Genomic DNA, 26,816 nt, shown 5'->3' on the forward strand with positions numbered 1-26,816 from the left:
ATCTTTTTTTAATATTTATTTTTTTTTTATAATATTTTTTTTTTTTTTTTTTTTAAGTTTTTTAATTTTTTTTTTTTTTTTTTTTTTTTTTTTTTTTTTTTCCTGTTGTATGTTTAAGCCCCATCTTCACTAGGAAATTGATTCACTGTTGATGCGTTCCCCTGAACCAGTACTGTATTTTAACTGCTAGTGTAAATGGGACAAGATACGTTTCAACATCATTACAAAAAGCACAGTTGAGGCTTCTGTGCAAGCAATGGATCAGTTTCCTAGTGCGATATTCCTTTAGAGTTAGGCATAGTGTTCGAGAGCTTTGCTATTTTCCTGCTGATTCTCTAGGTAATAACTGAATCCAACAGCTTCTATGGTTGGTTCATACTCTCTACCTGTTGTACCAGTATCTCACCTGCTGCTTAATGTTAGAGAAATAGATTACATGTGAGGGGAGTAAAGCAATTAATTTATTTATCCCTAAAGGTATGTGGCATTTTATTTGGTCCTGCAGGGACCTGGAATTTGTTGCTGAAACTGTTCCTCTGATGGATCACTTCTGAAATTATAGGGAGATATCTGAAAAATAGCAGCAACCCCTTGACACTTGTGGAATTGGGCATAATTGAAGGCTGTGTGTCTGTCACATGCAGTATCTCTTTTCTACTTAATTTATCGTTTCCTCCCTACAGACAGAAATTGTTTGAAGTTTTATGGAATTGTGCTCAAAAGGGAAATGCTTATCACCCCACCCCCTGTTAAAGAACTGCTATTTATACGAATAGCTTTTTTTTCTTGAAGCTCAAGACATTTCATAAAACAGATGTCCAGAGTTTCATTAGAGAATTTACTACTAGAAAATGTTCTTGCTTTTTTGGAGGCACTCAGAAAACTTAGGTACAAAGGTTTTATTTAACACCGCCTCCCCTCTTTAAAAAACCAAACAAACCAATAAATATTTTTAATTATAAGGATGCTAATATATTATTGGTCTAGCTTGATGATTTAGTAGCACTTCCAAGCAAGACACTGTGATTTTAAATCTGGACTTAGCTTTTCAATTCCTGGGTTGTGAAGAGCTAGGTGTGCTCATGATGTCTGTGAGGCCTTGCCTATAATACTACAGTAAGTCGACCTAAGTTATGCTACTCCACTTACGTGAAAAATATAACTGGAGTCGATGTAGCTTAGGTCGACGTAACCATGGTGACTACACCATGTTGTGTTGACGGGAGACGCTCTCCTGTCTACTTCCCTTACTTTTCTTGGAGTGGTGGATTACCGGAGTCAACTGGAGAGCGCTCTCCCATCGATTTAGCGGGTCTTTACTAGATCCGCTAAATTGACACTGTCAGGGTTCCCTCCCCACTCTGAACTCTGGGGTACGTGGGGACCCGCGTGAAAGACCCCCTAAGCTTATATTATACCAGCTTAGGTTAAAAACTTCCCCAAGGCACAAATTCTTTTCCTTGTCCTTGGATGGTATTGCTGCCACCACCAAGTGATTTAAACAAAAATTCAGGGACGGGTCACTTGGAATCCCTATTCCCCCAAAATATCCTCCCAAGCCTCTTCACCCCCTTTCCTGGGAGGCTTGAGAATAATATACCAACCAATTGCCTTTAATGTAAGTACAGACCAGACCCTTTATCTTTAGGACACTAAAATCAATCAGGTTCTTAAAAGAAGAACTTTATTATAAAGGAAAAAAGTCAAAGAATCACACCTGCAAAATCAGGATGTAAGGTAACTTTACAGGGTAATAAAAAGATTTAAAACACAGAGGACTCCCCTCTGGACTCAGCTTCACAGTTACAAAAACAGGAATAAAACTATCTCTTAGCATAGGGAAAATTCACAAGCTAAAACAAAACCTAACACATTTCCTTGCCTTACTTACAATTTTTGTAATTTTAGATTGATCATTTCAGGTATGTTTTCAGGAGATGTTGAACGAAGAGAGAGAGCACAAACAAAACCACCTCCCTCCCCCCCCCCCCCCCCCCCCCCTTGAAAGTATCTTTCCTTATTGGTCCTTCTGGTCAGGTGCCAAACAGGTTATTTGAGCTTCTTAACCCCTTACAGGTAAAGTGATTCAGTACAGCTGCCAAGGAGGGATTTTATGCAACTCTTTCCTTTATATTTATGACAGACACCCACTGCATCGATTGCGGCAGCGCCAATCTAAGGGCTTGTCTACACTTACTGGTAGATCAGCTCTGCTGCAATAGACCCACTAAATTGATGGGGGAACGCTCTCCGGTTGACTCCAGTAATCCACCACTCCAAGAACTAGACGGGAGAGCATCTCCTGTCAACGCAGTGCGGTGTAGACACCGTGGTACATTGACCTAAGCTACATCGACTCCAGTTACATTATTCACGTAACTGGAATAGCGTAACTTAGGTCAACTTACCGCGATAGTATAAACAAGAATGGGGAAGAGGGAACAAACAACCCTCTCATCATTCAGCAGCAAGCTTTTCTGACTGATATTGAAGTAGCATGAACTGGCTTTGTACAAAGCTGGATATAAATCTCTTGTTGTGAGGAAAGGAGAATCGATGTGAGGAAACCCTTTTGAGAAAGTTTTACTGTTTGGGACGCTGGAGAGTGCAAATGTTGGGTGCTGTCGAATTGTTGGGTGGAGTTGGAACAATCTCCTGGTGAGGAAACATGGTCAAAATAACATTGTAAAAGTCACCTTTGTTGGATTTTTTTTTCTAGCAGCCAAATCCCGTGGAGCAGCGTTACATGGAGCTCCTAGCATTGCGTGATGACTACATGAGAAGACTTGAAGAACTACAGATCACAAATAATTCTAAGATTTCCAATTCATCAACCTCATCAGCATCTCCCTCACAAATGATGTCCCATGTGCAAACTCATTTTTGAAGGAAAAAATGTTTGATTCTTTATCTGAACATTGTAACCATAAGTGGTGCTTAATGTAGATCTATAGTACAAAAAGGAATATTTGAATGCCTTATATTGGACCTCTTCCTAACATGACTTTTTTTAGATTGTCTCCATAGTTGGAAGACTTGAAAGAGCAGTCTCTTCAGTTCATTTGTGCCTTTCAGAATCTGTGGACAGGAAACCTTATCCAACATAGGAAGCTTATATGGGATGCTTTAGAAGTGTATTTTGTAAAAGTTTGATACAATTAGAAATATGATTTGATTTTTTTCATTAGTATGCATTAATTTATTGCATCGTTAGGTCTTCGCAGGATCAGGACATAACCATGTGCTCAATCTTATGCACTGTGAATAGTGCCATTGACTTCAGTGGGGCTTTTCACAAGTGTATAAATGTAAGGATGTGCGTAAGTCTTTGTAGCCTTAGGGGCCTTAGACTTTTTGAGGCAAAAATGAGAGTTGTATTATCTTCTTGAGCTTTCAAAAGCAAAGTGCTCAGAAATAGATTTTTTTCTAGTAAACTGAAAACTACTCCAATTTTTGTTTAAAATAATTCCAAATCTGAGGACTTTAGGTGACAAGAAACTTGTAATTAACAATTCAACTTGCTCAGTATGTATCCGAAAACAAGGTAACTGTATAGAAAGGCTAACTTTTATATTGTAGATGAAGATTTTAGAATAAATGGATGAGGATTGTGGTGGCTTTGGGGAAAATAAGTTGCAAACTCCTTTTTTTTTTTTTTTTTTTTTTTTTTTTTTTTTTTTTTTTTTTTTTTTGTTAGCTGTGGAACACTACATATATTTTTGATTCTCGGTTCTGTCAGCAAGATTTTCTGGATTTTTGCTTTCATTAATTTGCCAAAAATAAAGAACGGTTCTCAAGAAGACATATATAAATCTAAAAAATAGGATCCATGAAGACATTGCTTAAATGTCCAATAGTAGCAATAAGCTTAGCTTTTATATGTTTTCTAAAATGAAACATGCCAATTCAGAGCAGCTTTTATACCAAAATAGTTTAAAATTCTTCAGATTATGAGCAATGAGTTTGGGAACCTCTTAAACGTGTAGCTAGAGCATTTAATCTATTCTTTAACAAATTTATTCTTTATCAGTATTTAAAGGGATTTCAGTATATAAAATTTGCAGATAATAGACTGTGCATTGACTGAATCTTTCAACGAACTTGCTTTGAAGTTCATTTCAGAGGCTTCTATTGTTACATTTATAATTTGCTCCTTTCAGGTATTTTTTCATTAGAGTTACAAGCACTTAAGGCAGCACAAACCTTGCTACTTGATATTTTAATTCATATTTGCATATACTTGGAAGTTTTAATGATTTTCAAGCAATTGAGTACATTTTGCAATATAGGATTTGTAAAGGACTGTTCATAGATAATAGAGTTATTTTAAAGGGAATGTTTGAAACTTGAGGCTTCTACCTTTGTAAATTATTGTACATGTAAGTTTGATCTACAAAATGTAACAGCAAAATACAATAGGATATGTATAAATTGAGTTTGTGTAAGTATATAAAATATAGTTTATTAGAAATTCTCCAGTTTTTGTAAAGTGTAAATATTTGGGTACAAAAGCTAAATTTAAAGCATAGAGTTCCATAAAAATCAGATAGTTTAGAGAACATCGGAATATTTTAGAAATAGTATTTTGCATAGAAATAAAAAAGCACCTCTTAATTTGATACAGTACATATTATGCTAAGAAAATTGCACTATTTTTTCAGGGAAATTCAGAATACTGCTTGTATTGTGTGTGTTCTAAGGACATATGGCTTACCTCCACTTATATTTGTCCTCTCAATTTTACTCTCCCCTGAATCTGTCTTATATATTATTCAGCATATGTATCTGGAGCAGCAGCTTTGAGTTCCCCTCCCCCCAAAATCTTAGCACGTTAAAATAAATTGGGCGCAGTGCATCTAATGAACAAGGAAGCTCAAATTCATCTTGGCTACTTATCTCTATGGCAGAGTATAACTTAACTTAAAAACTATGCAGATTCTGATGTAATTGCCTTCTATTTGTATATTGTTTATAAAAAACTAGTTTTTTATTACAGTTTTTGAGAATTGTAGTAGTTGGATCAAACACCCCTGTAGAATCTTTTTCAGCAGTGTGCAGGAGGAGTTAAGAAAATCTAGTTTTTACTTTGTAAACACTAAATGATAACCCTATTGTTTGGGAAAGTTTAATACAGTGAAAAGGATTAAATGCACTTGTTTCATTACATATATACAATTCATTTATATTGCCAATACAGTTGATACTGCATTTTTTATGTAGCTAGAGCTGAAATTCATTCTTTGGAAACCTCTAACTTAGCTATGTGTTCACTTGGATTCTTTGTCAAGACAATGATTTAGAATAAAACCCTTGTTTTTAATTCTATTAAAATAGTAATTTTAAATACAAAAAAGAACCTTTCTAATTCTTTAAGCTTCTATTTGTTCTAGGATGCTAACCTTTTAATCTTAACGTGGCTATGGATATAGGTGTGAAAACAGTGATCATTATTAACACACAGCTTTTTCTGTTCGTTTTAAGCTGCTTATTTAGGTCCTGATCCTGCAGTTCAATGCATGCTGGTGAACACTGAGGCTCCGCATGGGGACACAGCAGTGGATTGTAGAATTGGGCCTTACACAGCAGTTAGCTCAATTGTGTTTGACCAAGGTAGTTATATGAAAATTGCCAAACTTAGTTTAGGGAGGGTGAATGAGGAGAGAATTTTTAGGCATTTTTAAGAGCAATGTTGGGCAGTCTTTTATTGTGCTATGTTTCTGCACTATACCATGGTGCCGAAATGACTGGAGTAAATCTTCATTGTGACAAATCCCCCAATACTTCTCCCCAAAAAATTCTTCTGTTTTTTCTTTTATATCAGACAGGGCTTAGATGTAAAAGATGAACAAGCTGCACATACATACCATGCATCACTACTGTGATTACCAGTGCCAGCTTCAAAATGTTGGTTTACTTCTTCTATTCCTACCTGCATACTATCTCAAAGGCTTGGAATGACCACTCAGTTGTGTTACATCAAGCACCATCTTCTCCTTATTCAAAACTCTTCTGAAAATTCACTTTTTACCCTTGTTGCACATTCTCTCCACCCCAACATCACAATACAGGTACACTGATCATAAACTAACTCCCTCATTGCTGTCTTCTCTGAACCTGTCTTTTAGACTAACTCCTTTTGTTTGTATAGCACTGAGGACATTGGCATTGCTCAGCAAAACACTGATATTTATAAATGACTAGAATTCTGAAAATGTAGAGTTTTTAGCTGCTTTGTAAATGGCTTAAAGTTCTTACAGTTCAAACTTATCAGATGTGGTAACACTGTAATTCTTCATAATTGAGTGACTTGTGAAAGAGCATAAAATCCAGCTGCATGTTTGAGTAAAAGAAAAAGATGTCAGTATAAAAACCCAGACCTCAATATCTGATTAAAACTATCTTGTTAGAGGGATTTTTTTATACCTTACTCAAATACTGGAATGCTTTTCAATTGGTTTGGCTATCAAATCAATTTATTTCACATGATTGGCATCATAGAACTAGCATATTTGCTAATTACTAAAGATGCTATTGTTTAAACAAGTGTGCTCCTTAAAAATCTATTATAAGCCTTGTTCTTTATTTGCATTTGGCAGGCTACTTGGAACAAATGTTGTGCAATCAGACTTTTTAACCAGATTCCTTAGAGTTCTTGCTTAATGAAATCTACCACTGCCATTAGTGAAAATCTTTGATATCAACCCTACTTCCTCCTTTACAGGAAGAGCTTGCTGCTCCAGTATCTTCCTGTAATCTGATTGATAATGAAAGCTATGCCACTAGTTACAGACCAGGATGTCAATATACTCAGTATACTCTCCCCCCTTTCAAAACTGGCCATGTTATCAAAAGGATCAAAGTAAAAAATCTGTCTTATTTAGATTCAGTCATCCAGCAGTAACACACTCTACAAACTTCCCATAGCTAAAACTCACTGAAATTTTGGGCATAGGCTACATTTGACATTTAAAAAAAAAAATTAAACCTGTTGAATCACTTTAATTAGTAGGTTAGTACCATAACTAAACAACCCTTTTATTAAAGTGAGATAAATGAGCTCTTCCAAGCTGTATTTCCTTTTTAATGTAATCTCTAATGCTAAACCACTTCCACATCCCCAGTTGTGTATGCCTGTCACTGGCCCAAGGGAAGTGCCCCTTTCCTTGCTGGGCCTGCTCATTTTGCTCTACCACCTGCTCAGTGGAAGAGGGGCTTGGAGTGCCGTATCTGGGTGAAGGAAGGATAGCAACAGTACCTGGAGCTTCCCTCCCCCACTAGGTGTAGTGTTCTCTGTAACCTTTTATCACCTCTTTACTTCTGATGTGCTAGTCTACACTGCATGCTAACCCTGGGCACTAACTCAGATTTGAGTTTAACCCCCCTTCTACATACACCTCAGCGTGATTTCAATCAGGATGCCAGGACCCTGGAAGGAGGTGTGGGTCGGCACCCCAGTGCTGCTGTGACTAGCCCTCTCCTTTTGCAGTGTGTGAGTGCAGAGCTGACTCCTAAGGGCTGCACAGGGCAGCAGGGAGGCATTAAAACTAGGGTGACCAAACAGCAAATGTGAAAAATTGGGATAGGGTAGGGGGGGGGGAAATAAGAGGCTAGATAAGAAAAAGACGCCAAAATCGGGACAGTCCCTATAAACTCGGGACATCTGTGAGCCCCAGCTCCCTCGGATTTACAAGGCAAAGGGGGGGGGGGATTAGTGTACAGAGGGAAGCTCTGGGAGCTGGGGCCTTGGAGGGCAACCAGGGTCCGAGGGCGCTGTGGGCGGGTGACGCCGGGGCCCCTTTACAACCCCCCTGCCCTGGGGTGGCGGGAGCTCTGCCCCGGCCCCTCGCTGTGACAGACACAGGAACGTCTCCCGCGGGGTGTGAGGGGGCGAGCGGCGGGGCCCTGTAGCGCACCCCGCCCCGCCTGTGGGGTCAGCTCCCGGCCGGGGCAGAGGGTGGGCGCACCACCAGGGCCTGCCCCGCTCCGCTCCCAGCTCAGGGGCCCTGCCTGGCCGCCCGCTCCCCGCCCTCTCGGCGCCGCGGAGGCCTGTGGGTAAGCGCCGCCGCCAGGTGACAGTTCCTGCCGCCGCCTGGGCCGGGCCGGGCTGGCTGAGTGAGGCCCGGCGGGAAACCGGCCAATCCCGGCCGGAAAGATGGAGCGGGCGCTGGGGCCGGCTCTGGAGGGCGGCGGCGGCGGGGTAGCCCGCAGATCCGTGCGGCCGGCAGGGCTGGGGGGCGCCGCCCCCGCTGCGGGCTCCCGGCAGCCCAGCGTGGAGACCTTGGACAGGTGAGCAGCCCCCTGCCCGCGGGGCCCTGACAGGCGTCGCTCCCCGCCCCGCTCTCCCTGGCTGGCGCTGCGGGGCACGTCCCCCCCAGCCGCCGGGGCTCGTCCCGCTCGGCGGGCTCCGTGTCCCCCGGGCCCTAGTGGGGGAGCCCCACCCGTCCGCGGGGCCGCGATCTGCCCCGGGGGGACCCGCCGGCGGCGGCACTAACGCGGGGGGGACGTAGGCCAGCGCCCCATTCCCCAGCCGGGCCCCCCGCCTTCGTCAGCAGCCCCCTGCTCTGTGTCTCCGGCCATGGCCGCTCGTCCCAGGCTGATGCCAGCTCCTGGTGTCAGCTTGTTCACCTTCGTGGGCTGAACATCTCTGGGAGGAACATCCAGGGCCGCCCTCTCTTGCTGTATGGATAGCCAAGGGGGAGGGGGGGTATAGTTGAAAGAAAATTAACTTCCCTATGAGTTATTGCAAAAAGGTTGAGACAGTTGTTTTACACCAGCGGTGCCCTTGTAGCTTAAGGTGCAGCTCAGCCCAGCAGGATGCTGACCTAAATCTGGAGATGGGCATTGTAACCTCACAAACAAATGGAAAACAGTCCAGTTTGAGTGATGTGCTTGATATCTTAAACATAGGGGGAAATTATTACCTAACTTATCTTAGATAAGTGGTATCTGAGAGAGCTTTTAAAAACTTCTAATACATATGTATGTTACATCAACAAAAACAAATCTAATATGCACAAACTGATGGGTAATATTATGGGGGAAACGGGAGCAGCTGGAATCAAGCAAAAAGTGCACCAAAACAGTAATAGCAATGGTCTTCATATTAGCTTTAGACTATGTTGTCGGGTAGTCTCTCCCTTTTTTTTCTCCTTCAACCCTGACACACACGTAATGGGCTTGGAATTATAGGAAAGAATGATTTCTGAGTAATATACTGTAGTGGATGTCGCTTGATATCAATCTACTTTGTGAAGAGCATGTTGTTGAGAGTGATAAACTAGCAATATTTATTTATATACAGGAAGTGAGGAGCCACTTTCAGTCTTGTTTACAGACACTTACCCATTTTTGCCCAATACCCTTTTGTACCTTTCCTGCTTGTACCTTTCCGAAAGAGAATTTTCTTGCAAGTTCAGTAAAAGTCCTTTAGCTGTTAGAATTATCAGAGCATGTGAGGAGAGTATCTTTTCTGTGGTTAAGATGGAAATTTGGAATTTAGATAATTCAAGAGTTGGTTATTTTAAAAATATTTTACCTATAATGTTCAAAATAATTTTGTTTAGAAATGGGAAGAGAATAGTATTCCTTTGGTACCAGCTAGGCTGGGGAAAAGGCATGCTATGCATATGTGAGGAACAGTACCATGGTACCAATAGTGAACCTTGCAGCTCCTGGCACTGAGGAAAGACTTTTATGTGCAGCTGCTGCAACATCAAAGCAAGCCTAGCCTGTGCATGTAGTGGGTCTCCTCCCTCCTGTGATATTGACATTCATCATTGCTGTGATTCATAAGAACGGCCATACTGGGTCAGACCAATGGTCTGTCTAGCCCAGTATCCTGTCCTCCAGTAGTGGCCAATGCCAGGTGCTTGAGAGGGAATGAACATAACAGGTAATCATCAAGTGATCCGTCCCTTGCCGCCCATTCCCAGCTTTTGGCAAATAGACTAGGGACACTTCAGAGCATGGTTTTGCATCACTGCCCATCCTGGCTAATAGCCATTGATGGATCTTATCTGATTCTTTTTTCAACCCTGTTATAGTTTTGGCCTTCACAACATCCTCTGGCAAAGAGTTCTATAGGTTGACTGTGCGTTGTGTGAAGAAATACTTCCTTTTGTTTGTTTTAAAGGTGCTGTCTATTAATTTCATTTGGTGACCCCTAGTTCTTGTGTTATGAGAAGGAGTAAATAATACTTCCTTATTTACTTTTTCCACACCAGTCATGATTTTATAGACCTCTATCATATCCCCCCTTAGTCGTCTCTTTTCCAAGCTGAAAAGTCCCAGTCTTATTAATCTCTCCTCAGATGGAAGCTGTTCTCTACCCATAATCATTTTTGTTGCTCTTTTCTGTACCTTTTCCAATTCCAATAGATCTTTACAGGCCCTGATCTTGAATACTGAGTGTCTGCAACCCGTTGACATTTACAGGAATTTTTTTTAATATAGCACCTATTGTATGGTATCTAAGTGCTCTACAAAATTAGGCCTCGATTCTGTAATGGGTGCTGTGCTGGCAAACTTTATTGCAGGATCAGGGTCTTAGGGAGTACAAAAACTCAGAACAACAGCAAAAAATCCCTTACTCCATTTTTCTGAGGCAGAAGAATGTGTGTAGGAGTTTCTTAAGAGCATTGCTTTTGGGGAAGTCACTGACACATTACTTATTACCATAGCTACTGCACACCACAGACCATGCATGACAACGATAACAATGTCCCCACTCCCCTTCTCTTCTGTACACACTCCTTTGATGAACTACCATCTCCTAAAATCATTAGTTGCAGATATTGGTTGTAGTGGGGAGTTGTGCTGGACGTAGATCAGTGGTCTCCAACCTTTTTACGCACAAGATCACTTTTTTAATTTAACCAGGATCTGCCCCGCCCCTTACCCAAGGCCCCGCCCCACTCACTCTTCTCCACCCTCACTCACTTTCACCGGGCGGGGGTTGGGGTGCGGGCTCTGGGCTGGGGCCGAGGGGTTTGCAGTGTGGGAGGGGGCTCTGGGCTGAGCCTGGGGCAGGGGGTTGGGGTGCAAGCTCTGGAAGGGAGTTTGGGTGCAGGAGGGGGCTCTGGGCTGGGGCAAAGTGTTGGGGTGCAGGAGGGGGGCTGACTCCAGGAGGGGGCTGGGGCAGAGGGTTCAGGGTGCAGGGAGGGGTACGGGGCACTGGCTCCTGGAGGGGGCTGGGGTGCAGGAGGAGTGTGGGCTCCCGCTGGGTGGCACTTACTTGGGGTGGCTCCCAGGCAGTGGTGCAGCGAGGTTAAGGCAGGCTCCCTGCCTGTCCTAGCCCTGCACCGCTCCTGGAAGTGACCAGCATGCCCCTGCGGCCCCTGGAGGGGGGTGCACGTGGCTCCGCGCATTGCCCCTCCCTGCAGGCACCATCCTTTCAGCTCCCATTGGCTACAGTTCCCTGTTCCCAGCCAATAGGAGCTGTGGGGGTGGTGCTTGCAGGCAGGAGCAGCGCGCAGAGACCCTCTGCCCCTCCTCCCCCTGGGGCCACAGGGGCATGTTGGTCGCTTCCGGGAGCAGCGCGGGGCCAGGGCAGACAGGGAGCCTGTCTTAGCCCCTCTGTGCTGCCGGACTTTTAGCATCCAGAGATCACGATTGACTGTCAGAGGCTCATTAAATTTAGTAACGGGGATGATGGAAGGTTGGGATTCTCTGGGGGATCGGGAAGGGCAGGGTTATGGTTGTGGTTTGTGTTCCACAGTAGCTGTAATGATAGGGTGTATCCCCCTGTTGGTGAAGGAGAAGATGGTATGTGCTCTTAGGTGGCATAACTTTTCACTTTCTTGGTTTTGTGGATTTGAGTCAGGTATGTGGTGAAGTGGTTAACGTTAATTACTTCACATTTTTATAGATTAATTTCCTTTTTTTTATGATTAAGTGTGGGTTTGTTTCTGTGCAGAGTTGGAGAGGGGGACCTGGGCAGTGGGTACGCATGCACCTGCTGATAAAGAAGATGAGATACACCAGCAGCTGGTGCATGTGAATCATTATATTCTAGAAACTGTATGTAAAAGCCTTCTCTGCTGTGAACAGAAGCTGCACATAAACCCTTATGCCAGCCGTTGCATATAAAAGTCTTTGTCATATGTGTCAGGAGCTGCACATAGTTTATGCATTGGCAGCTGCTTGTGCACAATAATCACCTACAATCCATTTTAACACAATCCTCCCACACTTCTCACCCGATCTACTCAGAATACACCTTTCTACCAAATTTTGTGAAGATACGCATGACATCCTGGGTCCATTAAAATCAGTAGTAGTTTTGCCAGGTTTTTCCCCAGAATGTTTAGATAGCAACTGATTGATAAATAGACTGCTAAAAAAATCCAGTAAGAGTCAAATTTCAGACGCTTCCTGTAAAAACAAAACAAACAAAAAGAGATACCAGCCAAATTACATCATTTTTGAGTTTTCTGACTCTGAAATTTCACACCAAAAAGCCACCCACTTTTAGGAGAAAAAATGGGTTTATGCCCCATTTTAAGAGCACAACTCTTACTATGATGTTCCTAACAGAGCGCCTTTGTAATGTTACATGAACCACTGTGGAAATGAAACCACTGAGTTTTAATTTTCACGAATATGTGTTTTCCACTTCTACTTTTCCTTTTCAGATGTGTCAACCATTAAGCTATATGTGGTATAGTTGCATACAGTTTAAGCTGACCACCTTAGCCTACACTAGAAACGTTGCACTAAGTATATCAGTGCTGGTTAGGGGTGTGTGGATTTTTGTTTTTTTAAGCAATACAGTTATACCAGTATAAAGATGCTTTATACTGGTGTAACTTATTTCACTTCCTGAATTGAATAATTTATACTGGTGTAAGCACTTTTATGCTGGCATAACTGCATCCATAGATACTAAATTTTTCTTTTGCTGCTTCAACTGGACTTGTATAGTTAAAGTGGCAAAACTTTCTGGTGTGGCAATCCCTAATCAAAACCCAAATTATTTTCATAATTAACAAAATGGGGAAATACAAACAGAAGTGTGTGCTTAGAGAAATGCTTAGAAACGTGGGAATCAGGGCAAAAGTAAAAGATGCCTGAAAACCAGAGACTATCATGAGGAGAAACACACCAGAAATTTCATGGAATAAGGAGAAACACACCAGAAATTTCATGGAATAAGGAGAGGGCCAGTAAGTGAGATCAAAGAGACGGGTGAGCAAAAGAGAGAGAAATACTATCATTAACTGGACTTGTAGCTAAAAATTCATACACTTTCTCTGTTCCCCAAAATGTGGGTAGAGTTCTCTGCAAAAGACGCAAATGAAACTAAAATCCAGTTCAAGACTAACTATGGTAAAAGAGACTGCTCTGAAGGAGGAATGTAATTGATTTTTAATAATGAAACCATAGATTATGAAGTGGTGCTGTCTAAAGTTTATGCAGCAAGGGAGAGAACTAATAAAATCCATGACTTAAAAATTACTTGATGGTCTTCCACTTCAGATATGTAGCTGCTGCAGTGCTCACCACGCTTATCTTCAGCCAGCACCTCTTGAAACTCATATACTGTTTCTCGCTATGACACAATGCAATTAGTGTGTGAAAGGCCTCTTAAGTGGTATCTTGTGCTCTTGAACAATCTGTCACGCCCCCTCAACTCCCAGTTTTACCTGTTCGTGCCGTGTACATTTGTGATTTATTAGTCATTCACTTTTAACATTCTGGGAGTATCCCAGAATTCAAAATTAGCTTATATGTTTGTTCATTATATACTATTTTTAAAATGTATTGTACTTTCTGTTCCTGACTTCAATTAAAAAAACACTATGTATACAGAAGAACCTCACCTCACTAAAATGCATTAAATTGTTGAAGCACAGTCTGAGATTATATTGCTGTGCTTGGAGCAGGGACAATAGGGAAATGGGGAGCATCCTATTACTCCCCCATCCTCTCATCTGGCACTCTGAAATATACTGAAATAGACCTAGGGCACTTAAAATTTGCTGGTGGCAAATTACAGTGGTTCTGCCCGTCTCAATATTTGTTAGTCTCTGAACTTCACCAGTCTGCACTGCCCTTGTCCCATTCACACATTGCATTAGTCCAGATTAGTGAAATTCTGCTGTAGACTTGCCTGATGCAGTATCTTGGGGGGTGGGGGTGGGTTGTCTTGTGTGCTTGCTAAACTACAGAGTTCAGTAATGTGAAATGAGTCTCCCTGTCGTTAGCAAATGCAAAAAAGGAGATACAGCTAGGTAGAAAATTCCCTTGAAGAAGAGTTATATATTTTTTCTTATTGTTTTAGAGGTGTTCCCTTAGAGAATATTTCATTTCCTTTTACATGGCAGTGTTAGAATAGCTTCTCTCTCTTAGGCTTTATTTGAATAATAGTGTCACATATATGAAATTCTTGAAAGCACTTAGGTCCTGGAAGCACTTGCTCAAAATAAATTATTTTTGATGGCCTTAAACAGAAATATATGAATAGTTTTAACAATATCTGATAAGGGAATCAAGAGCTTCATGTCCCCAGGGCCCTGAACATTTTGTAGATTAACAGTTGCACGTCTGAATCAAAATTAATGGCAAATTCCAACAAAATTGAATTCTTCTCAGTAATCTGATGGGCAAAAAGCTGGTATGTACTCTGTTCTTAAAGAGTATAATGTCATTAGTGTTTGTGTAATTGTTTGTTGGTTGTGTTCATGTGGGGTGTAATTAAATGTTCTCATCACTTCCTCAGTGTAAAGTAGCAATCATTGCTAAACACTCTGAAATATTTATTTTGTTCTTGTAGCCCTACAGGATCCCATGTTGAATGGTGTAAACAGCTCATAGCTGCTACCATTTCTAGTCAGATTTCAGGTTCTGTGCCATCAGACATTGTATCCAGAGATTACAGGGTAAGTGACATTTATCATTTGAGGAATCCAAAAATAATTGTTCAGTCTGTTGAAATGGCTGGGCAGGAAACTTGCTACTTTGATTTATCCACATGGCAAACACCTGAGTGGATCCTTGACCATTTGAGAGTCAAATGTCAGTTAATAGCGAATCGAGAGGTGCAAAGATTTTCTTCGTATTTTATCTCTCATTTAGAGGAAAGTGACTCAGTTCTACAGAACAAAAGGTAGATAGAGAAAAGAAAGGAAACTTCGAAGGTGGCATTGTACATTCATGGTGTGATTTTTTTTTTCTTTGATTTTTATCTAGAAATTTTCTGGAAATTTGATTATTTTTTTTAATTATAGGAATAAACATTTGTTTCTTGGTTTGGAATCCTGTCTATGCACCATGCACTCACGAGAAAAAATTCAGCTATGTGGATTTCACAAAAATTAAATATAATTTGCCTTGGTGAACATTAAATGAGCATATCTTCTCCAACGTGAAAAGAACATTTACCTATTTTTACTTTTCTTCCTTTGTTTTGGTGTGACAGTTTCACTATCTATGGTAAAACGTCCCTTATAAATCAGAACAGACTTTCTCTTGTTTGTTTTCTCATCCAACAACATAGATGTCATTGAGACAATGAGTGTGCAATGTCTTAGCTCTGATTAGAATCTTTGGGTTTTTCCCACCCTCCCCTTTCATGCTCTCTTCTGTTTCCCTACATAGAATCATAGGACTGGAAGAGACTTCAAGAAGTTATCTAGTCCAGTCCCCTGCACTCAAGGCAGGACTAAGTATTATCAAGAGTAGTGCGTATTAAATCTCTCTTGCACTGCAAATTGACACAAGTGTTACCTCTGTTTCCAGTCCCCATAAAAGTCCAAAAGGTGTTGTTAAGCTCAGGTCTTCCATGTGCTTTTAATTCTTCCCTGGAATTAAAACAAAATCATGGGTCTGGATGCATAGTGTCCAAATAAAGATTTTTATCTTGTTTGCTTTAAACTGTAGTTAAATAATCTACCAATGCTTTCTGGATTTAAAAGGCCTTGAATGCTCTCTACAAACAGCATATTTCCTTAACTTCTGTGACTGCGGGTCAAATTCAGCGTGAGCTTGAAGATGAAGCCACTAACTGTATTTGATCTTAGTCTATTTAAAACTTCACCTCACAGAGTTTGTCACTATATTGGCACAGTCAGCAACTTGTACTCAGAAAAAGCTTAGCTCTTCTATAGTCTGGCAGCTGAATTGCAAATGCTCGCTCTGGGTCAAGGCTGATGTCTTTGATAAAGCATTGTGGGAAACCTTGCATTACAGCTGTCTATGTTGTATTTGCCCTGTAGATCAAGGACTTCATTTTAGCAGAATAAGTCTACGAGTTTAAGGAGTCTGGTGGCACCTTAAAGACTAACAGCTTATGCCCAAATAAATCTTTCGTGGGTAAAAACCTCACTTCTTCAGATGCATAGAGTGAAAGTTACAGATGCAGGCATTATATACTGACACATGGAGAGAAGGGAGTTACTTCGCAAGTGGAAAACCAGTGTTGACAGGGCCAATTCAATCAGGGTTGATGTAGTCCACTTCCAATAATAGATGAGGAGGTGTCAATTCCAGGAGAGGAAAAGCTGCTTCTGTAATGAGCCAGCAACTCCCAGTCCCTATTCAAGCCCAGATTAATGGTGTTAAATTTGCAAATGAATTTTAGTTCTGCTGTTTCTCTTTGAAGTCTGTTTCTGAAGTTTTTTTGTTCAATGATAGTGACTTTTAAATCTGTAATAGAATGACCAGGGAGATTGAAGTGTTCACTTACTAGCTTTTGTATGTTACCATTCTTGATGTCCGATTTGTGTCCATTTATTCTTTTGCGGAGGGACTGTCCGGTTCGGCCAATGTACATGGCAGAGGGGCATTGCTGGCACATGATGGCATATATAACATTAGTAGATGTGCAGGTGAATGAGCCCTTGATGGTGTGGCTGATGTGGTTGGGTCCTCTGATGGTGTCGCCAGAGTAGATATGGGGACAGAGTAGGCAACGAGGTTTGCTACAGGGATTGGTTCCTGGGTTGGTGTTTCTGTGGTGTGGTGTGTAGTTGCTGGTGAGTATTTGCTTCAGGTTGGGGAGTTGTCTGTAAGCGAGGACTGGCCTGCCTCCCAGGGTCTGTGAGAGTGAGGGATCCCTCTATGCATCTGAAGAAGTGAGGTTTTTACCCACGAAAGCTTATGCCCAAATAAATCTGTTAGTCTTTAAGGTGCCACCAGACTCCTTGTTGTTTTTGTAGATACAGACTAACACGGCTACCCCCGATACTCTACGAGTTTAGTGTTCAATTCACCATTTGAGTTATTATGCATTCCTCCAGAGGAGAACCAGTTTTTTAATCTAAATAGTCTGGTTCTCTATTCCAGACTGATCTTCCGCATTACTTAAGAGGGAGAAATATTTTGAGGCCTAATGAGCAGCATTTAACTCTAGCTTATTCTCTGTCTCTTACAAATAAAAAAAAGTTAAACCTTTCTATGCTCAAAATCCTAGTTGTTTATAAATTGTATTTAACATTTCATGTCTATGAAATGATAGAATGAGCTAAACTCCCACATTTGCAAATCGCATTGCAGAGTTTCTAATAATAAAATTTTAATTACCTACCCTGAATAATAATGCATATTTGTTGTTTTTTTAAAAACTAAGAAGCTTTTATATGGTGTTTTCAAAGTGCTGCTTTGGAAAGGGGCCTCCTTTGCATTATAACCTCTCCTTCAGATGATTAATTCTACTGTCCTATTGCCTCCTGATTGCCATGGAATATGCAAGGTTTTACATATTTCCAGAAAATCAATTGGCTACTGCATACACAATATGTTTTAAATGTCACCTTTTTTTTAAAGTGAGTGTATGTGTAAGTGAGAAACTTTGTATAGCAGCAACTAAAATCAAGAACAACATGGGCAGATGCTGTGCAAACTTCTCCACACAGTTGTCAAAGCATCTAAGTCTTTAATTGCAACCTTCCTATTCTGGTCTTGGGTAAATCATGCCAAATAGCACTAATTTTTGTTTGGCTTTCTTTGAGGATGAGGCCACCAGGCTTGCTTTCTCCTATGATCCAAGTAAAGTATCCAGAGATACCTAGCACTTTTCGTCACAATTTTGATATGCATCTACATTAGCATTTCTCATTTTGAAAATGGACACAGTACCTTATAACTAATGCAAAGTTAATTAAGTTTAGGCAATAGAATATATATTTACTATTGTGCATTTGTCCAATACATTTAACTTATCATATTTACACAGTAGGTTGTAATGGTTGTGAAGTAATCATTCAAGTTGATCAGCTAGAATGTCCATGTAAAACTGGCCAACATATTAAATGAAAATGTTGTTATAGATGTGTAAATGGCAGACAAAAGAGAATCCATATGATTATACTATAATAGTGCCTATAAAGCTTTCCATCTGTAGATCTCACAGTGCTTTCTGAAGGTGGGTGAGCCTCATTATCCTCCTCTTACAGATGAGGAAGCTGAGGTGTAGAATGGCTAAATGACCCTCACAAGGTCACCCAGTCAGCAAAGGAAAGCTAGTTTCTTGACTTGCGGACCGGTACCCTCTCCACTGGACCACGCTGCATTCATTGCCTTTTAAAATCTTGGTTAGCATTTAAAGAAAATAACACATCAAAGAAACAATATAGATAGCTGACTTCTAAATTTGTGTTCAGAGTTGTTTGCTTGCGCAAATTGGGTAGTTAGTCTGTTTTCCCAATTTGTGAGCAGATTTTTAATTAGACAAATTTAAAGGCAGTTTTTGAAAATGTGCCCTAAGTTTTTTGGTTTAAATTGCTAGTACAAAAATTGAGACTTAAAGCAGGAATATAGTCCTGAATTGCAATGCACTATGGCAGGGGTCGGCAACGTTCAGCACGCGGCTCGCCAGGGTAAGCACCCTGGCGGGTCGGGCCAGTTTTATTTACCTGCTGACGTGGCAGGTTCAGCCGATCGCAGCCCCCACTGGCCGCGGTTTGCCGTCCCGGGCCAATGGGGGCGGCGGGAAGCGGCGCGGGCCGCGTCAGCAGGTAAATAAAACTGGCCCGCCAGGGTGCTTACCCTGGCGAGCCGCGTGCCGAACGTTGCCGACCCCTGCACTATGGACAGAACTTCTGTCTTCAAGCCTTGCTAATTGAAGTTCAGAAGAAGCTTTGAGACAGATACTTGCTCTTCATGATTAGTTAAAACATATACAGTTGGGGACCATTGTCGATGTGGATTGCTCAGAATACAACTTGCCTTCATTCCAAAAGCAAGCGATTGCTAGACCTAGTTGATCATGAGGTGCTGTTGAGTCATCTGTGGGAATGAATGCGATAGCTTACACTATTTATGCTCAGGCCTTATGGGTTAGGGTTACCATATTTAAAAAATAAAAAAAGAGGACACTCCACGGGGCCCTGGCTGAGTCACTTCTGAGTCACTCTCATGCAGACCTCACCACAGTTATCTGTGACTTGGTCACTCTGGTCTGGACTGTTTTAAAGTGCTGTACCCTTGGAAACTACTCAGAAGTTTCAGCTAGGGTGGAATGTGTCTGCCTACCCCTTTAGCTAGACAGGCAGATTTGAATACATAACATCAGTTTTCTTGGCTTTCAGATGGCTCCCCATCAGCTTGGGCACTTCAGATTGAATGATTATCTATTTTTTGTTTCTTAAAATGTCTGTTGCTATGTCCCTGAATCCATATACACAAAAGCAACACACACAGTTGTTAAAAAATTCTGAGTATCATGGCTCCCTCCCTCTCCTCTGTGTTCCATGGTGGGAGTTCCACTCCACCGCAAAGCTTTTGCAAAAATACAAAGGTCCGAAGGGAACATATTGTGCTTCAAAGGGGAATGTGGAATTTGAAGCATGTTGAGCTTGCTTTTTCTTGTTACACTTGTACTTATGTGCCATACACAAGCAGCATACTTGGTTTTGGGGGCAATCTAACTCTCTAAATTCATAGTGTCTTATGTAAATTAAAACTTAGTGATAATGAGGTGGTATCAGTGGAAAGCACTTAAATAATAATAGCTGCCTAGAAAGTTTTGGAAGTAAGTTAGGGAAAAGTTAGAATTAAACACGCTCTGGTGTTTGACTCATAAGTGTAGGGCCATAGTTTGTCATAGCTGCTATTGTGGGCTTACTATATGCTCTCCAAAAGGATTGCTAAACTCTTCAATTTTTTACTAGTATGTTGTCACTGAATAAAAAGATTCTTAGGACCTTAGACACTAAAATGAAGTGGCCAGATTTTTAAAAGTGCTCAGCACACTCTGTTGAATGTGGTGGGAGCAGCTGTGTATTGTGCAGTTCTGAAAATCTTGCTACTAATTTAAGTACCATAGTGGGAGCTGAGCTCCTCTGAAAATCTGATCTGCTACCTGATGTCGTCTCTGTCACAAAGCAACATTTGAGTGCACATTTTGTTGGATAACATTTTGTATTTTAACTAACAGGTATACAAGAGGCCTGATATACGGGTAAGAATACATTTGGCTATTGGCAAAACGGCCTCCTACCTGTTTGTCTTTCGTGCTGTGTTGAGAGCTTAGTGTGCCTAGTGTTCTTTTTTACGTCATTAATGTTTTTTATGAACCAATCAGACCATTTTGCTATGCAGCTCAACAGCTTGTTTGCCATAGAAATGCTTTATATACATTGCAATCTTTTCATGAGCAGTAAAAGCCAATTTGTGAGAGAGCCGTATATTTAAGTTACGTTATAAATGTGCAGTACAAACTTCAGTTTTATTACATTAATTCCAACAAAATGGATGCTCACGACTGATCCTGACATGGTTTGGACTACAGAGCACTGTATTAGTGAGTTTAATGTGTTATCTATGCTAAAGAATTTCAATAGTAGTTTATGGAAAAACGGTAACTCTTCGTTTATTCTATTTAAATAACATTTCAATTCATGCTTGCATTTGTACATGTTTTACCTTAATTGCTACAGCCCTTGAGCAAAATAGAAAGTTCGGATTGAAGTTAGACACTAATGCAATGACCTACATCTTTTTGATGATAATTTTAGACTCTCGGTCTTATCCAATGTTCATTAATGATATAAAATTTCATAGCTTTCTCTTCCCTCTCACTTTGGAACATTAATCAATTGAGAAAAGAGAGGGTTAATGGTCTGATTTTATTCTCTAAATATTTTAACCCTGTCATTCAAACAAAGGTTTGCATTTATTAAAGGGAATCAGTTAAGCCTGATCCCCTGGTTTGAGACTAATCAATTATTTTCACATCTGAAAGCTACTTGGATTTGTATAATAATTGTAATACACAAAGGTCAATATTTTCAAGGGCAAATCTAGCAGTGATTGGAATGAAACAATGCAAGAAAATATGTTAAAATAATAAAACTTGATTGTTTTCTTTGGTTTTTCACCTTTATCAGTAAATGTTCAAGGGTGAGAAACCATCTTCAGTGCCTATGCATACTTTCTGTCATCCGTAATCTGTCGGTTTAGAACTCAATTGCCTTTCTTCCAGTTTTTCCTTTTCCTGGGATTCCAGCATCCACCTTTCTTTGGACTTTAAATATAGAAACAGTCTTCAGCTATTTCTGTGGCCTAAGCTTTAACTAACTACTATATTCACTAAGGTCTAAATGTTGGGAATCCTGTGTTATTTGAAAGTGATGGCTGTTGCACTGTAAATTTTTTAGAAGCATGTAAAATCAACGGAACCTATGTTTTCTACAAATGTAACCCCTTCTGTTAATTTGTTTTCTTTTGGGGTTTCATAGAAGTGATTAAAATTAGATTTATCAAAGCAGATATAAACTGTCTTTCTTTCAGACTTAGGATAAGAAGTGTTATCTGTTAAATGAGAAGTTTTTCCATTTGTGAATTGGAACTGATCTGGAATGTAATCCAATTCTGTGAAAGATGATGGTGGTTTCATTCCAGTTAATTTTGGAAGCAGATTGAAGAATAATTTTGACTGAAAGTAGTAAAAAACAAAACAAAAAACCTTCATATGACCTTTTGTGTTCTTGCCTGTAACACATAGGGATTTTTTTATGATTATTAAAATGATTTAATTTATATAATAAGAGAGATCCCAATATGATACAACAAGTGTAAGTACATAAAGATGTGAACCTTTTGGCTATTAGGTGTAATTTGGGTACATTTTTAACAGATGTTTTTGACAGTAACATTAGAGTTGCTGAAAAAATGTATCAAACCATAAAAACAGACATTTAAAATGTGATCTACACAATATAGCAATCCTTTAAATTATCTGAATACTAATGGATATGGAAAATATTTAATTTTTTTCTTCAATGAAAAATGCATGAATTTTCCCTTTATGCTACCACAACAAGCAATACTCAATTTCTTCTATTTTTAAGCATGTGGCGTACATAATTTATATTCTGCATTTTCTCTGCTATACGGTTGATTGTTTTAAAAAGACAGTACATACTTTGTGTTCTTTGATACCTGCACTGAGTCTTTTTGTGAGACTGCAAATAAATATTCCATTTCATATTGTGCCATAGCTGGGCCTAATAGCTGTGAATAGTTTAAGCAAAGAGTGGAAGGTGTTGAATAAATAGGTTGATGTTCAGGTATCTACTGTCTCTTTAAAAAGTATGATTCTGTCCTTTCACCTGTTGTCTGCATGTTTTTTTCCTATTACCCCTCTTTTGCCCTACTGCTGTCTCATGCAATGCAGGAGATTCAGGATGGACACAATGGCTATCATTCTGAAGCAGAAGCTGATCAGGTGGCAAGTTTTACTCATCTTTTGTTCATTAACTGTGTAGTAAATTACTGTACAATAACCTATCTACAGTAGGTAGAAATCATCCATTGTTAGGTTCTGGGGAGCAATAGAGAATTTTAGAATATTACCTCTAAACTCCTATCATTAAAAACAAACAAACCACCCCCAAAAAAACTGAAAACAACCCTCTTCCCCAAGCAGAGTTTTTAATCCCAAAAGGGAGAAGTGCCAGAGACAGCATGAAGACCATTGTGGAGTTTGCAATATGCATTGCTTCTGAAGTTCTTTTCTTTGGATTCAGGGTTTATTAAAAGTTTATTGCACCTTAATTTAATAATATTAATGGGTAGCTATAAAAAACCCTGTTTTCTAATATTACATTTTTAAGGCACTGAACAAATAACATGCATAAGAATCTAAAATGATGGCAACATTACCTCCCAAAAGCTTAGCTATGAATAGATTCTTTAGGGGGAGAAAAAAAGCTTCTGCTGAAAATAAACTGTGATTCTAAATGTTTCTAGAAAATCAGCTGTGAGAAAACTACTTGGACAGTAATATAGTTGAACTCTGACTTTAAATAGAATTTAAAGGAAAGCCCCCTCTTAAAATGTAGAACTTCTGATAAATGAAAAGCAAAATACAATGCTTAACTGCTAAAACAATAAAATTTAGTTTTTGGCATACCAGATTGTGTATGAAATAATGTGTTGAAGTTCTTATAAAGATTTGGTTAAAAATTCCTAGCCTTACCTGCATGCCATTTATAGTGTAAAACTCTTCCCTAATTCATTAAGCTTTTCTGCAGATTTTCTGCACTTCAAGAGAAAAGTGCCCCTGTGTGGGACTGAGTAGGTGAAGTGTCTTTATAGTAAATTGTAAGAATATTTTCACTTTCATTCAAAAGATGTTTATGGGTCTTCTATGCACTATACAGAAAACATTGTACATATCGGTATGTCTAAAAATGTTTGGTTATATTGGGAAATATAAATGTTGTTCCTACTCTTTATTTTGTATTGGACACATGCATTGTATAATACATTCTTTAATAAAGAGTACATAAATTATTATTTATCTGGGGCTGAGGTAAATTATGTACTTCCAATTTATGCAACTTTAATTTGCTTCTGAACTCAACTTAACAACCACTATGTTACATTTGGTTGAGATGTAGTGCTCTTTCTCAAAGACAAATGTGTCAGGAATTTTTAAAATATAATTTGGTAACGTATCAGTCAGGACTGGCATTTCCTAATGAAATTAATACATCTTTAAATTTTACATACCATAATGATTTTCAAAAATGTTTTATTTTGATGTCATTTTTCAAATTAAAAGTTACGTTTCTGACAACGAAGGAGGAGTTATATTATGTCTAGTGCAGGAAGGAAACACCATTTGCCTCGGTAGCGCTTTTGTGACTGTATAAGAGGTCATGAAATATAAATAGCACCGCACTTGGGCCCCAGTCTAGCAGAGCACGTAAGCACGTGCTTACCTTCAAGCACCCGAGTAGTTCCATTGACTACTACACTACACCTTGTTCCGTGATAGAGCTTTAGATACCAAATTCTGCTAGTTTCAGACAAGATTAAAAACAAAAAGCCCATATAAATTTATACTAAGAAAACAATATAATGTTAAAAGTCTGTGTTTAAAAATATAAATAAAACCCCTAATAATCTTATTTCCTGGCTTGCACGTCAGAAATATGTTACAAGGGATGAGTATCTGTATAGGTTTCTATATACTGTGAAACTAGCTCACTGTTTATACTATTCTAATGTAAAATATTCTAACTTTTACACCAACCACTTAAAATGGAAATCTTAAACTCTCACCAACATCTTTGATATGGTCATAAAAATTTTTGTAAACCCTTAGGTTCTCCACTAAAATCTTCTTCAGAACATTGCAAACATCAGCAGAAAACTAAAGGCCCCTTGTTGCAGCCATTCACCTGAGAATTAGCTTTAAAATCAAGCCCTGAATTTATATTGACCAGCTTTTGAGACTCTCTAGAAAACAATGTGACATCAAGCTATAATCTGAATTTTTAGTTCTATCATCTCTATAAAATATCTCTGTCAGACCAAGTGGTACGTACGACAGTGGTACCCGGTCAAGTAGGGTGTGGTGCATTAATTCTGATATTATAATAAATACAACAATGGTACCTTGTCAAGTAGGGTATAATAGAATGTTTCTGTCTGTCTGATATATATTTTTTTACATATAATTTGATTTTTTTAATGCTAAATAAATTAAACTTCTCTCATACAATTCTCCTTGATATTAAAATAGCTAACATTTAATTAAGGTGTTAAGAAATAAAGAATATAAATGCTTTTAAATAAACACTTTAAAACATTCTTGAGTAGATGATAACCTAAAAACATAAAGATTAGCTTAATTTTTTTGGCCTAATTTTGGGCTGATGGTATTGCTCACGTTTTTGTGCGCTATATATGTAGCTAGCACGTTAAACTAATCATTGTGTAAGTGGTTTGTTACTAATATTTAAATGTCTGCATAATAAATACTTTGTTACCTACAATATCAAGCCTTGTTTTCTAATGCAGCATTGTTTAACACAGTTGTGCTTGGGAAAAAGGATACACATTCTCATGCTCCCATAACCTCTTAGCAAAAGCACTTTGCAGCAAAATGTATCGATGGCGTGCAGATGGAATGTGAGATTTACTCATGGTTTTGGATTTCTGCCAGGCACTGAGGGATGGGAACAAGCTGGCACAGATGGAAGAGGCACCACTTTTTCCTGGAGAATCAATCAAAGCGATTGGTATGTGTAGTTTTGAGTTTATAGTATTAAATCATTACTTTATGAATAAAGATAAAAGCAAATGGTTTCCATGTTGGTTTTGTTCTTACTTCTTATATTTTATAATTCTACCTTGAATGATCAAATTTGCTGTGGATTTTCTTAGTTATTCAAACCCTAATGCTATGCTGTAAGTAAATCAGTTCAACATAGTGCAAACAGATCTGTGTGGTATTTTATTTCAACAAGCAGCTGATCGACATAGACAAATTAGCAAGGTGGGGGGGGGGGATGCATCGGCACTCAAAATGTCCCCATAGGTCATAAATTCATTCCCTAGTTTCAAGCACTTCAGGATTTAACCAGGAAAGAAAATGAAAATGTGGTGCAGATTGTCCCACTTTAATTAGATCTTTTTCAGTCAAATGACTTGCTATGGAAAGTTGTGTGGTGGAATTAGTATGTGAGTAAATGTTTTGTAGGGACCACAGAAAGATCACTGACTACCAGAATGGAGATTGTAACCCAGTCTGTAGAGGCAAAAGGCACACAGTCGCTCATTCTACTCTCAAGATCTCTGATAGGATACAGTCTTAATGACGGATTTTTCAAACTGCTCCCAAAACCTGAAATTATCTGTGGAAATCTGATAATTGTATATAAACCCACTCTGTTTAAGTATGTGCAAAATAGAAGGCCTTAGGTTTAGTTTTTGTGAAGCAACATAGTTTGATCTTGGGGTGTTTTGTTTGATACAAGTAGTACAGTTATGTGAAACCAGTAAATGGTAACTATTTATTCTACTGAAATGTAGAAATTATTTTTAAAAGGTATGCAAAACCCAGATTTGGTCATAATCTTTGCTCAGACATATTACTTGAGCAGCTCACTTGAGCTTTAGTTTCAGGATGACTGTTGCTTGCCACATGAGCCTTCCCATCTGACTAATGTAAGGCTAGGTCTACACTACAGCGGACTTCCGACCTAAGATACGCAACTTCAGCTACGTGAATACCGTAGCTGAAGTTGCGTATTTTAGGTCGGCTTACCTGGCGGTGAGGACGCGGGAAAGTCGACCGCTGCCGCGCTGCCGCCGACTCCGCTACCGCCTCTTGTCGAGGTGGAGTTCCGGAGTCGACGGTAGAGCCATCAGGGATCGATTTTACCGCGTCCTCACGAGACGCGGTAAGTCGATCCCCGATAAACCGATTGCTACCCGCCGGATCGGCGGGTAGTGAAGACGTAGCCTAAGGTGCAACAAGAGCAGAGAATGCTGTTCACTGTTGTGATTATCAGAAAAAGGGAGATAAATATGGGGCAGCCTGGTATTTCTGCAGTATGAAGACTTTGGGGCTCCTCCAATTC

At 39.7% G+C, this 26,816-nt stretch overlaps 2 protein-coding genes across 5 annotated transcripts in view; both read left to right on the forward strand.

The window, feature by feature from the left end:
- MTM1 (myotubularin 1) overlaps positions 1-3,680 on the forward strand; it is a 54,799-nt gene extending 51,119 nt beyond the window's left edge. Inside the window, exon 15 of the mRNA XM_026652963.2 lies at positions 2,720-3,680. Within this exon, the coding sequence (XP_026508748.1) occupies positions 2,720-2,887 (168 nt within the window). The 3' untranslated portion in view covers positions 2,888-3,680. The remainder of the gene's footprint in view (positions 1-2,719) is intronic.
- Positions 3,681-8,054: 4,374 nt separating this feature from the next.
- MTMR1 (myotubularin related protein 1) overlaps positions 8,055-26,816 on the forward strand; it is a 51,386-nt gene continuing 32,624 nt past the window's right edge. The window contains exons 1-5 of one of the 4 annotated variants that reach the window (XM_026652921.1): positions 8,055-8,286; positions 14,774-14,879; positions 20,375-20,398; positions 22,616-22,666; positions 25,397-25,472. In XM_026652921.1, coding sequence (XP_026508706.1) covers positions 8,153-8,286; positions 14,774-14,879; positions 20,375-20,398; positions 22,616-22,666; positions 25,397-25,472 — 391 coding nt within the window. In that variant the 5' untranslated portion in view covers positions 8,055-8,152. The remainder of the gene's footprint in view (positions 8,287-14,773; positions 14,880-20,374; positions 20,399-22,615; positions 22,667-25,396; positions 25,473-26,816) is intronic. The other 3 variants (XM_026652924.1, XM_026652923.1, XM_026652925.1) reach the window with 3 other exon arrangements.

The sequence above is a fragment of the Terrapene carolina genome, unplaced genomic scaffold (genome assembly GCF_002925995.2).
Source record: "Terrapene carolina triunguis isolate 2854851 unplaced genomic scaffold, T_m_triunguis-2.0 Scaffold131, whole genome shotgun sequence".
NCBI lineage: Eukaryota > Metazoa > Chordata > Testudines > Emydidae > Terrapene > Terrapene triunguis.